Source organism: Metopolophium dirhodum, chromosome 3 (assembly GCF_019925205.1).
Source record: "Metopolophium dirhodum isolate CAU chromosome 3, ASM1992520v1, whole genome shotgun sequence".
Taxonomy (NCBI): domain Eukaryota; kingdom Metazoa; phylum Arthropoda; class Insecta; order Hemiptera; family Aphididae; genus Metopolophium; species Metopolophium dirhodum.
The window spans coordinates 40,479,785-40,494,228 of NC_083562.1; the positions used below are offsets into that span (position 1 = coordinate 40,479,785).

Genomic DNA, 14,444 nt, shown 5'->3' on the forward strand with positions numbered 1-14,444 from the left:
TATCAATATTTTAAAATATGTCTCAGTTTTATTTACGAGCCGATTATTTGTTCGGGTGTTTAGGAGTGAATGTATTTTTCTTTTTCAATTATTGAAACTCGGAATACAATGGCTATTGAAAAACTCTTACTAGGGATATTACAGGGAAAAAAACTAAACGAATACAAACAACATAGTAAAGTAACCAAATATTTGAAGCAACCATATAATATTTCCCTATTGGCCAATAATTTATTACTCGATACCGCGCCGTTTTAAATAAGCTCTATCGTTTTATTTGTTTCACGTTTTTGCATTTAATGTATAATTCAAAGGCTCGATGTTTGTCGTAGACTTGAAAATGCTCTCAGGAATCAATTGTTTTTCGTTCTCTCCCAGCGTCCTTGTATTCTCTTTTCTTTATTTTTTAATTTCCTAGTTACTCTTTTGTGCAGCTACTGATAATGCAACTGAAAACAAGAGAATAAAAAACAAAAGTTCCGGCCAATACAGCAGATCATCTTCCAATTATCATAAAAGACCGGATATTCATCCTAAGTATTTTCGATTCTTGAAACCTTTTTATTTTTTTCCCCGTTTCCCTCCTCTTTCACCATTGATTTAAGACGTGCATTATTGCTGGCTGCCCCTATTTCTAGATTTATAATTCTCCAAGCAAATTGTTTCGTTATAGAACATTCCTTTACTGCACGCGTTCAAAGCATTCCACGAGTTGTTTTTGACAATGTGGAAATTTAAATACCCTACCTTTAAGAGCCGGGCAAATCTTCTTCCACACTGTGAGACATCCACATCGATGGAACTGTCCCAGTGCCAATTCCATGTAAAACAAAGGCAAGCCACCAAATACCAACATCACCACGTACGGTATAAGGAACGCACCTATAATCAAATAAATTACATTATTTTATTTTTTAATAATAACGAGGACATTACAATATATTTAACACAAAAACATATTTTATACTAAAATGATTTTAAAGCATTTCCGGTCATATTTATAATTGGAGGCACATTTTTTTCACTTAAGTCATCTGTACATCTATAATATATTTATTTTGATTATTATTACGACATTGTACCTAATAATTGAAACATTTAATAATATAACATATTACATTATTATATAGTAATAGTAGGATTTAAGGACAATTGTTTGCATGTTACAATTGGTATTTTTTCTCAAACGTTGCACTCAGTCTCAACGTATAATATCCCGTCGAGATTTACTTATTTTTTCGTATAAAACTACTTCGCGTATAAAGTGTCCGCGTTTCGCATTTTTTACAATACATCGTACAGAGTAACCAGCTTGCTTGAACCGATTATGAACTATATTTTCAACGTGTGAATTACACTATGAAAGTAAATGCATTTGGTCTTTAGAACTTCGAGCCGTGCACCATATATGTATAAATCTCAAATACTAAAATACATATAGACACATCGTCGTCACAATGGAAACTGCGACAGCAGAAATACTATTATTTCCTTTTAAATGTAATGGGGTTGGGCGAATTGATGCGGTTTACCGAGTCGGGAAAACCCGGGTGAATTGATTTCACATCAATCACTACATCCGTGTTCGTTCTGAGATTTATCATCGAATAGTTTCAAACCTGTACAAGACTACACAATATTATTAGTTTATTATCGAAACAATGTTTAATTTCCATGCAGACAAAGTACCGCATAAAAATAACATCTATTTATTATATTATTTAAGTATGACTATCGGTTCTAGATGTTGTTGGAACCCTATATTATATTACCTTTATTTAATATTATATTTTTTGCATTTCCCGTCCCCGCGAAAAATGTTAATTAAATATTTATACAACATATTGAATTCTTTAGTTAAATAATGTATACATTAGTATTACAATAACAATACGAGTTTAGGGTGGTTTTTTATGTTCCAAATGTTTCTACTTATGGACGTCGGAGCCCGTGCATTTTTTATAGAACAAAAACTTGTCTTATAAGAAAAACACTCACACCCTGTAGAATAATCAGAATTGGTTAGTTTTTTTTTATTTAAATATAAGAGAACATTTTGCAGGTTATATTACAGCCCGATTTTCAAAACTATAATTAAAGAAGCTAAAATATGCATTTGAATAATGCACAATATTTGTTTTTTTTTTCTACCACTATTTAAAGTAAAATGAAAATTCAGCCTTTGATCCGACCTGAAAAATGTTCTCTTTTTTAAATTAAAAAAAAAATTTAACGAAATCCGACTATTCTACAGGGCGTGAGGGTTTTTCCTGTGAAGCCATTTTTGTTGATATAATACATCGTATCAACCTCCGGGTAAATAGGTATCGAGCTGTAGATTAGTGGGAATATAATTAAGGAAGTACCTAACTTAAATATAAAATATTATTTTCAAATTTTATAGAATTTCAGAAAATTTGAAAAATCGGCACCGACACTCTTAAGACAAGTATTACATATTTTATTAACGACGAAAAATGAATAAGACTTTTCAATCATCATAGTAGCACACAAATGAATAATCAACTTACTAGTAATTATTCAAAATATAGAAAAAATTAATTTTCATCAACTTGTTTTATAACACATAAACTCACGTAACAATAATATTCTGTGGTAGGTAGTATATAAATAAAGGTATACCATATATTGTCTACTTTATGCCCAAAAATCAATCACACAACAGAAAAATTTTTAAACCGATTTTAAATGGTATTATAAATCATAGTTCCAAGTTCTGCACGATAATATTATTAGTACTCTTGTTGGCTGTCGCTAACAAAACGAAAATTGTAACTTAATAAATTCATTTTTGTATACGGAATACGGATGTATGTATTGCGTTTTAATGTTTAATTTGTTTAACATGTATAATGTAGATAGACGAATAATAATAATAAGATAATTACTAAGTACTAACTGAAACAAATCATGCATCAAATGAATAAATTACTTATCACTTATTAGTATAATTAATAATTTGGAACCTCGGCCAACTAATAATTATATTTTTGACAAACACCATGTCAAAACTGGTATTGTCCAGTTGACCTATAGAGAACAGGCTAAAACTGATGTATTTTATATTTACTGCTGGTAGCCAGAAAAAAAAATTATTATTATTATTATTATTACAATAACAATGTATACGGTTTACCAATTTGTCTCAGTAATATTATGATTTCTTAATATTTCTACAGTAGCAATCAATTAAACATTTATATTGGGTTTGAAACTACTTTACTACCTCCATCAAAACGTTTTGCTTTTTTGTACACGAATTTCCACTTATTACAAACTGCCAGAAACCGTATTTATTGGACTATTTCAAATTCAATTATTAATTTTAATAAAAATTACAGAGCTTACAACGAAACCATAATTTTGTAAAAGGGGATTCTACAACCTACTACATGACGTTTTCCCTCGGTAAAGAGTTGTTTACCAAATAATGTGTACTAAAAAAATGTAGCTCTACATATTCGATTGAGCACGCAGCACGAATGGTATGAATACTACACGTCTAGACATAATAAAAAAAAAATTGATAAATTTTAAATCTTATAATACCTATCACAAAGATAAATTAACCATAAATATAAACAAAAAAAACAAATAAACTGATAAAAACCACGTACAATAAATAATAATTATTAATATTTACGTGAGTATAAATGTATGCAGCTCATACCTGTTTTGTTTCAACTAACCTTAAATGCATTTAGTACCTATATTCTATTTTAACGTTGAAAGTTAAAATTATCTTTTTAATACAATATCTGTATGAAGATAACATGAATAAATTAGTCAGATATTAAAACAATTGTAAGTTTGTATTTTTGACAAATGTTTTAACATTAGTTCCTTTGACAAATCTATTAGAAGGTTAGGAGTTATAGTTTAATTTCGTACGTTTTTAATGGTTGAAGTTCACACCAAACTTAAGTGAGGACTCAAAAAGTTGTTATATAATTTATTTTAATATTTCTATTTTATACATAACTATAGATCATAGATCAAACGCACTCAATTTAAACATCTAAAGTCAAGTTTTTTTTTTTTTTTTTAATTTATTTAAGCATATTTACAATCTATACAATTTGTACAATAAGTAAATTTGATAACATAGGTAATATTAAAATGACATGAATGTCTTGAGGGGGAAAAACCGTCCATCAACAGTACCTCCTATTTAATTTGATGGGTTCATATAATATGGAGACCGTTAGGCAAGAGCGTCTCTTGGCCATTTTCTTTTTAACCTCCTCGGAGGATTGTTGGGGATGGTTATAGAGGACATGCGGGAAATTAAAGGGTTTTGGTTCGAGTGCGGTTTGGAGTGAAACTTTTTGTAATGACGAGTTGCTATTTCGTTGACTGTTGGGATTTGGAGATCTTTATGTAATGCGTCGTTGGTCATATACCATGGGGCTCCAGTTATTTGTCTAAGACATATAGACGGGAAAGCTTGTATGGGTCTTATATTGGATGGTTTGGCTTGGCCCCAGATTTGGATACCATATAAAGTCAAGTTAAAATCATTAAATTGTTAAATATAACAAAATGAACCGATAAATAACTTATCAATACATTTAGGAGTTGATAAAAAAAACAAAACAATTATATTTACTAATACAATTAATGTTTTAATAATGTAATTCTTTAATAAAACTCTAATAATGATATACCTAATGTATATTATATTATATGTTTCGACTCTTCGTTGTTTAAAATAGAAACAATTCATCGGAAAATGTACCTAAATGGCTAAATCGTTCTTAATATACCTGGTTATTGGTATACCTATTACAGAACTTAAATCTAAAAAGTATTAAAAAATAAAAAATAATAATTACCTCCGCCATTCTGATAACAGATGTAAGGAAATCTCCACACATTGCCCAAATCGACAGCAAAACCGACTACTGCCAACAAGAATTCGATTTTCTTCTTCCACGTCTCCCGGGGTGGCAGAGGTCTCCTGATTTTCTTGCACTTGTTATTACCACAAAACGTTGTAGGTGGACCCATCATTGCTACTAACTCTTCATCGCCGTCTTCCACACACTCGTCGTTCCCGCCACCCCCGCCTTCCATTTCACCATCACCCTCACCCATCACCATGTCACTGAAATCAACATGAACATTAAGATTTAAGATTTATGCATATACATTTATATAGCTAATCGTTTGAACGTATCATTGAACGTATTACAATAAAAAACCATAAAACGTCAATATCCGATTTTGGTATACATGAAAATAATAATTATATTATTCTATTATTGTTTTTATTTTTTTAGCTGTTTTTTACTGTTATATCTGTTGTATGCTCTAAGGATTTGTACAGATAATTCCTGCAAATAAATTACAGACACATGTTTTCCACGGAATTTAAATATACCTTATATGATATTATTATATTTAAAACTGCAGCAATGGTGTTGCCATAATTTATTATTTGGTGATTTTCAACACACACTGCAACAGCTGAGATGTAAACATCTACAGAATATTTGAATATTCTGGTTTTAGTAAAATAGTGAAAAATGTTTTAACATTTATTTCGGTTTCCATTTCGTGTTCGTCGATGACATTCAAACCGACCGAATTATACAAATCTATAATATACATAGTACGAGTATATTAAATATTATACGATTGCAGGCTGTTGAAAACACTTGTTATTTATGCGCTGGTAAAAATCTGATTTATTGTCGCGAGTAAAACATAAAAAAAATACATAAATAGATCATCGATCATTCGAATTATAATACGTGCGCGTATCAAAGGTTTGTAAAATAAGTATAATAATAATAATAATAGTTATCATTTGTAAAAGGCGAGTGATTGATTTTTACGTCGGTAAATATTTCGGTGCAGTGCTCGTTTGTCGGTTGTCCGGCGGCGACTATGCGGTGGCGGTGGAGGACATTCGATCGAGCTGAGGGGACGGGGACGTTTCTACGAATATTTTTCGCGAGCAAACGTCTGCAGATCGCATTTGCGTCGTTAATGAAATATCGTCGGGCATTATTTTATCGTCGTTTTCAAAATCTGTTTTCCCCTGTACGTAATAATAATAATAATAATATGGGCAAATACCCGCGTGGCAGGTCCCGGGCGCAGGGTGAGGATGTATACTCGGATAAATAGTCCTTAGAAGTCGTCGTATCGCGCGAGTATAATGTTTGTGTGTGTGTGTGTTTGTTTGTGTGTATATGATGTATAATACAGACGGTGGAGGTAAAGGTAGATCGTTTGTCACTCACAGGGCTCATAACTGGTGCTGCTTTGGCTGTTGTTGACTGGCGCGGCCGCAGGAATGACGAGGACCTCGCCCCGCGCCGTGGTCGGAGCGCTCGGCAGCATCATATATAATATACGTCGGTATGTATATAATAATATTACATTTTGATCGTCGAAATCGACTATGAATCTGTTATCAGCAGTGACGCCTGACTTACGCATTACAATATTATATTATTACGTGTACATAATATTATGTATACTATATTTATTATTAAATATAGAAGCACCAGAATAATAATAATAACAAGTACAAGTAGTACAACAACATAGCCGCGGTATGCAGGTACATAATATTGTGTACACGTGTATGTAGGAGTAAATTCGTTGTAAGCCCCGAAATGACAGAGCGATGACGCGTGCGATAACCCGCCCGACCACCGCCGCCGACTCGTGTCTCGTCCAAAACTTTGAAACGGCCGTCGAAATAACTATACAGCTACGTCGTCGTCGTACGCGCGTTTGTATTGTTATGTACCTACCTTCTATTATATTATCATTGTTGTTGTTGTGTTGCACGCGGTTAGGTTTCCCGCAGCTACCGCCGTTGTTTGTTTTCGTATTTTACATTATTATGTACCATTTACCGATGCGCCGCTGGGTCCTATACTCATGTACAAAGTCCAACTTGAAGAGCAAATGCCAAAATATTTTGCAATCCGAATTTCGGTATTTATTTTTACTCACAATTTTCAGAAATAATAATTTTGAGAATTTAACGGAAAAGGCATTGATGATAAATACAAAGATTTGTCAAAAAATCGTTATCTTTGTTCACCATATTTTATGTCTATTAAGTTCGCTAAGCTTTCATTGATTTCAACATTCAACTTCGAGCTGCATGTGTATGCATGTGTGTATAGTGTGAGTGTGCGACCAAGTTAAGACGATGACCAGTTAACATGAGACCAAACTGGTTTTAGACGGTTATCTGATAATCGTCTGAACTTGGTCACACTATAATACAAGAATGCAGGATATACCTCCATATACCTTACTCATAAGGTATTTAGATGTATCTGATTATAGGGTTTTTTTTAAAACATTTAAAACTTGACGATTTGACGCTTCGTCGTGCCAAACAACAATTTTTTCAGTGGGTACAATTAATATTCAATATTGTAATGTCTTATAAGTTATACAAGAGAGTTACACACATAGAGTAGGTATTCCTAAATAACGCACCATTCAACAACACATTGAACATAAATTTTCGGTATTTTCATAGGAATTTACTGACATATTTAAAGTTAACCCTCAAAACTCCCAAATCTGGTAAAAAGGTTTTAATTTAATTTAAAATATTTTTGTGGAGAAAAATGAAAGGAAACAATAACATAATACGTCAAACCCATAACACAAATGTCAAAGAGGCAACAAATATTATAAAAATGTCATCAACAATAATGACCTTTGATCGGATACAGATAGTATTGATACTATTTTTGTCATAATAGTCCAATATTATACAGAGAGTAATAAATCGCGTTTTTTCAATAACTATTTTTCATCTATACATGTTACAATGAACGCAACATTTTAAAAATAGAATCAGAAAATATCAAGACAATTCAATTAACAACACTAAAAAATAAACATTATAATATTATATCAATTATTATTATACATTTTTAAATCATTTTTAACTATCAAACAAACTATAAAACGATTTAACAAAAAAAAGACAAATAACTAAATACGCTTTCCATAGGTAGTTCAATGATTATAATAACTTTACAGTTAATTATAAGCGGAAATCGTAAAAGTATGTAAACAACTTTTCTAATGAATTAATAATAACAACATTAAGTACTAATTAATCATTAGACTAAGAAAATCTCGACGAGCTAACTTGCACTATCATTTTTCTAATATATATTATGATTGGAGTGCCTTCGAGGTTATCTCAACTCTCAAGGAGCGTCAGTCCATAAATTTAAGTTCTTTAAAGTTATTATTTTTTTGTTTTTATTTTTTAGCTGTTTATAAAATGGTTTTGATACAGTATTAAATTTTAATTAAATATGTTTTAATTTCATCAGACACTAAATTATTATTTGAATTAAACTAAATTACTTTTATTACTTTTATTACTTAGATTTTTGTTTAATAAGACCCAATGGTTTGAAAATTAATTGAAATTAGCTAACCGATGAATAATATTTCCTTTGGACTAAAAAGTTTATTTGTTGACACATAATACTAACGGGGGTATAGTTGAACTCTAAATCACATATGTTTACAAAACAACGTAAAGCCTTTCATGCAAGTGGTTCACGATTTTCCTAATTTGAAAAAACTGGAATCAATTACGAACTTTTCAGAATAAAAAACTTTTACAAAAAACAATTTGAATTATCTCGTGGGTTATAAATGTTTAAAACATTTCTTACTCAACATTCTTCTTTTGTAACACATTTAACTCGGCTCCTTGGGTATAAGTACATTTTATTTTCGGCTATTGTTGGTATTCGATTAATTATTTGTCACGCATTGCGTAAAACGCAAAAACGGAGTCCTTAATTTCAGGGATACTTGTACACAACATGGGAAACTTTGGAGTACTATCGTCTAATTACATACAAATTTGTCATCAGTATTAGAATGGTCGCTTCATGATACGATCGGTGTATAAATAGACGGGTTATTTGTTGACAGCATAAACTTTTAAATTTGAATCCAAATGAACATTAGTGGATTTGAGTTTTAAATATTTAAAGCTAATAACGAACCAAGACATATTATTTACTAGGAACTTAAGACAATGCAGCGCAGTATTTGTTTTCTCTCTCTGACCCATGAATGTCATAGCAAATTTTACGTTCAAAATAATGATTATAATCATATTAATTTCTCAAATTAGAGTGAAATTACCTCTTATAAAATTTAAATATGATTATAAAGATTATTGTGAACGTAAAATGTACTATATTGCGCGTGGCTCAGAGAGAAAACAAATAGTGCGCTAACATCCTCTTAAAAATAAAAAATTACTGCGTTTTTATAGTGAAAGAAAATTGATTAAAAAATGTTTAAGTTAATATTTCTAATTGTTAGCTGCAGGCTTAATGACATTGTCTTGAGAACTTTTATTATTTTTAACTAAGGAAATACTCAATACAAATTATCATTTCTCAACAATTACAAAGTTAAATACATCTGTGTTTAAAGAGATAAAATAGGTATACAAAGTTAACAATTATTATTTCCTATTATCTCCATTATTTATAGACAAGATGAGCATTGTTTAAAGACAATGATTATTGTTGGCCTAAATGGTAATTATTTCTTTATTTAAAACATAAATATATTTATTTGTTTTCGAAATCAAATAAGAACAAAGTTTTATTGAAAATTCGCCGAAAACCTCAAATTATTATAAAAACATAGACATAATAATTCAAATCGAGTATTTGAAACATATACCTATATTGATGGAGGTAATCATATTCATTTCTAAAATGTACCTTAGTGTTCGTAAAAGAATAAATTTAAGTTTAGAAGGTATCTCGGCGAACCGCAACAGATTCGTGCGATCCATCAACCGATGGAATGCGATGCGTACCTTACCTATTGCATTTTCATTGCGCCGCAAATACGTTGTTTATGATGTATATACATAGGTAATATATACGACGAAAGAATTAATAAGGTTTATACAATGATTATAATTTAAAATAGTTCCTATTAAGAACTGCGGCGGCCACTTTGCAAAGACTTCAAAAATAAATAAATTCATGAGGTCGGCGTAAAATGCCGCACCCAAGCGTTATAATATATTATATTTTACTCCGACCAGCTTTCGTGAACATAAAGGAGACGCTATTTTCATCTCACGGCTATTTAAATCACACAAAATTCATTACACGACGACGGTATTATCTATTAATATCATATTAATATAACAATATGTAACACGCGATATACCTTTGGAGGTGGGATAAAAGAGCGTAAAAAAATGCGTATATAAACCTACATACCACTGCTAAATGCTAATCGATATTTTCTAATTCAATTCTTATAGGTATACGTGGTGGTCGTCCCCGTGTTAACCGCAGGCTGCAAGTTGTATTATAAGCCCGTTACCACGACTGTCGCCAAGGCCAATGACACGGGACCCGCAGTGACTTACATTTTCACAACAATATACATATATAATATGATATATAACATACAATAATATAATAGTATTAGGCAGTGTTATGGACGACGGGCGTGATATTTCCGAAAAAAAACGTCCCTAAAAGCCGCGACTTTTATCCGTTTGATGAGAAAAATATGTATATAAAAAATAAACGTTATTATAGCCGATATTCGTGTCTTATAATATCACAAAAAAACAAGTGGATCTGTTGAACGAGTGCCTTGATCTTTCATATGTTTGAATTCCGTGGCTCATCGAGGAAACTTTTGTTAGGAGAGACTAATAAAATAATTATTATGCGTAAATAAATGGAGGGTACTAATTCGTCTATATATAGGAATCGGAAGTTGACAGCGATGTGACCACCAATAATAACTGTCGGATTCGCAACCGAATCGGGAGAGCTCAGAGCTGCAGCACAAAGACGATCAGAGTGAACTATATTATTGTTTTTCGTTCGTTTATATTATTACATTCGACGCTTTGCTTTTAAAGACGATTGACGAAATTGATTGTTTGTTTTAGTATGGTTTTTCCAAGAATATAATAATATATAGGTACCTACACAGAATAATATTCCTGAATTAAATTAAACCAACCATACTTACGGGGGTTCTAAAAATTATAGAAAATACACTCGATCGTCGGATCGTCAGTCGTAAATCCTAACTTAATGCAAGTTCGTTTTGTCACTTGTCAGTATTATAAATTGTAGCTTATAAACCAAAAATGTACTAAATTCATTCTATAATGTTATTTGAATTCAAAATTATCAGTTATTGAAAATACCCATTGCATTTTTATGAGACGAAATACAATAATTTATTTACTATACTCTGATACTCAGTGGCCAGCAGTATGATACTTCTAAAAATTTGTACTTGGAAAAATAAACAAATTTTCACAAAATAATTATTCATAGATTTATTTTGAAAACTTAAAATTGTATTGCATTGGTGTACCTATAAATTAAATAATTTACTAATATGTACTTGATATCATTTTAAGATTCGTAGAAAGTTATTACTACTTACTTGAAAAAATCTAAATACGTTTTGTTCAAAAGACAGAAAATACAAAAAAAAACAACATAAAGTATTATTATGAACACGTACAATAAACTAATTCTACCGAAAATCGGTTTTTTGCTAAAATAATTTAATGTTAATATCTAGATATTATCATTGAAAACTGGGGACCGAGGTTTTTATGATAAAAAAAAAACCAGTAGGTACTATGAAATTAAAATTAATAATACAATGCACTGTTTTTTTTTTCTGCAACCAAAGTAAAACGAACCCATACGCAGTATCTTAAATAAGAGATAATTAAATTATAATATTATATGTAGACAATTATAGAGTAATTATATAAAACAATTTTGTTCTTCATAATAATAATTACAGTTATTATTTTGATGAATTAAAAAATTAATACATTTTTTATACATTACCTAAAAAACTGTGAAATTATGAAACCGTCATTATAATTAATAATCACGCGATCAAATTGTACCTAATGAATAGTATTTATATACATAGACAATTATTGTCAAAATCACATTTGGATGTTGACAAATATTTCTTACCTAAGAAAAAACTGTAGAGTAAAACAACAAATCACAATAATATGGACAATTGTTTTATTTTAGTAATTCTAAAAAAAAAACCTAAAATATTGTAAACATTTATTTTCTTTAACTTGATTTAACTAGTAGGTACTCTCAGTAGTCACGAATTAAATTAAATGTATGATTTCTCTATTCGTGTTATTCCACGATAATTTTAAGTGACCGCTCAAATAATTATTGTTAAAAATCAGTTTTTATTCGATAAAATAAAAAAAGTTAAGTTAAAATATTTTATAACTATAACTGATTCAGTGGTTTGGAACAGTGGATTAAAAAAATGTCCATTAAACACCTTTAAATAACGTTAAAATAATAAAAATATTTAATCATAAAAGGAAATAAAAAAAAAAAAAAAATGTATAAATATTTTTCAATCAAATACGGTACACCACAATACTATAACACTGTAGACAATATGATATCGACATAATAAACCCACCCAACGTTCACACTGTATAGTTAAAATATATTTACGAAATACAATTAAAACGATGTGGAAAAAATAATAATATACGAAAAATGAACTACGTAAGTAAAATATTACCTGTTGGCGGTCGAGTTGGCGAGAAGTGACGACCAAGGAGTGCATGGCGCGTGCCGCCGGTGCAGTAGTGCGGCTGTAACCGGCGCGCTAAATACACTGCGACCAAACTCAAATCACCCAAAAACCGTTAAAGCCCTTCCGGACAATATCATTCCCTACAGCAGTCGCTCGGTGTCCCGTGTAATGCATGGAAGTTTAAAAGAAAGGAGGGAGGTCATTTACGTTTTAAAACAGCATGCGCACAACCAGATGTCCGTAAACATTTTGCAATTTTAACCTTGTTAGTGGTCGTGTAGGTATATACCGGCGGAAAACTATGCGGCGGTACAAACTTCATTAATCAAGATATATTATATTTTATTGTTTTCGACGAAATAAAAATACGTTTGCAATAATATGTGGTGTACCCTATACGAATCACGCACATTTAACTTTAACGAAATCGGAAATACGCGTATTTGTTATGTTGATCGTATAAGAAGGTGTTATCGACTGTATTGATGAATTTTATACTTTAAACAACGCATTTAATAGAAAATCGACAACAAATAATATTATATAAAGTAACACGATCTAAAAAACAGCATTCGAGTTGAATCAATAACTATTATTTATACAGTATATACCTAAAATTATAGTTGTATCTATAATACTTACAAATTTTAGAATGTTAGGTAAATATATTTAAAATACTATTAATATACTATACCTAAAAAAATTAGTAAACACCTGTATTGAAAATATATAATTCAAGACAATATTAGGTATACCTACTATAAAAATATATGCTCATAATCAACATTATATTTCTGAATCTTTAGAAGATTTAAAATATAATTTGTTTTAATGACTTTGGAGCATCTGTTTACATTTTTAACCCAATTAAATTTAGTAGAATAATTTAATATGAAGTAGCAAGTTTGTGACCATTCATATTTTTCAAGCTATTGTACAACTTAGAACTTGTTGATTACGAATGGTTATGGTTTATAGTATACTTTATGACATACAGCATTACAGCATACTATCGTACATGCGTATATTGCTTATTCTAAATTATTAATAAGTATAGGTACATATGACTATTTAATTTTCTGATTAAAATTATTAACTTTATTTTATTAGTGGTGGGTGGTACCGGTTATGGAATTTTTACAATAATCAGTAAATAATTTAAAAAAAACATAATAATATAATATGTGTAGTGCACAGAAATTATGATCAGAGATTTATTTGGTAGTACCTATGACATGACGTGGTGCCTGGTGTGTATAACACCGTTTCCATATGAAAGAACGATCGGGTATGGGTTATTGAAAATTGTACATTGTATATACGAGTCATATATATACGCGAATGTGATATATAATATATTTCCAGCTATACATCTCTGTCTAGTTTCTATGAATTGTTTAATTGTTCGACTGGTTTAAGACATTATAAATTAATAACAACAATTGGCTTTCATTCAATATAATTAATATTATAAGAAAATGCATGTATTGTTAAAAAATAAAAAGCAGATAAACGGATGTTGCTCTGCTGTACAGTGGGTTACAAGTGGGTCACTGTATAATGGATGGTATTATATTTGAATTCAATAATATCATATCATTGTATACGAAAAACGATTCTGAACAGAGACGGTTTGTCAGTCTGGATATTTTATATTGTTATTATATTTTATTACATCCTGTAAGTTGAATTAATATTATAAATTACAACAAAATAACTAAAAACTTTATTTTAAATTTTTTTTTTTTAGATTCTGAGTGAAACGATGAATGTATTGATTTTACAATGATGTGTGTTTTTTT

At 30.2% G+C, this 14,444-nt stretch overlaps 1 protein-coding gene across 1 annotated transcript in view; it reads right to left on the reverse strand.

The window, feature by feature from the left end:
- The window catches only part of LOC132941186 (sodium-dependent serotonin transporter), a 31,623-nt gene extending 18,835 nt beyond the window's left edge, over nucleotides 1–12,788 (reverse strand). The window contains exons 1-3 of the mRNA XM_061009124.1: nucleotides 12,628–12,788; nucleotides 4,857–5,128; nucleotides 748–882 (exon numbers count right to left, since the gene is read on the reverse strand). Of these exons, the coding sequence (XP_060865107.1) occupies nucleotides 748–882; nucleotides 4,857–5,124 (403 nt within the window). The 5' untranslated portion in view covers nucleotides 5,125–5,128; nucleotides 12,628–12,788. The remainder of the gene's footprint in view (nucleotides 1–747; nucleotides 883–4,856; nucleotides 5,129–12,627) is intronic.
- Nucleotides 12,789–14,444: the final 1,656 nt, after the last annotated feature.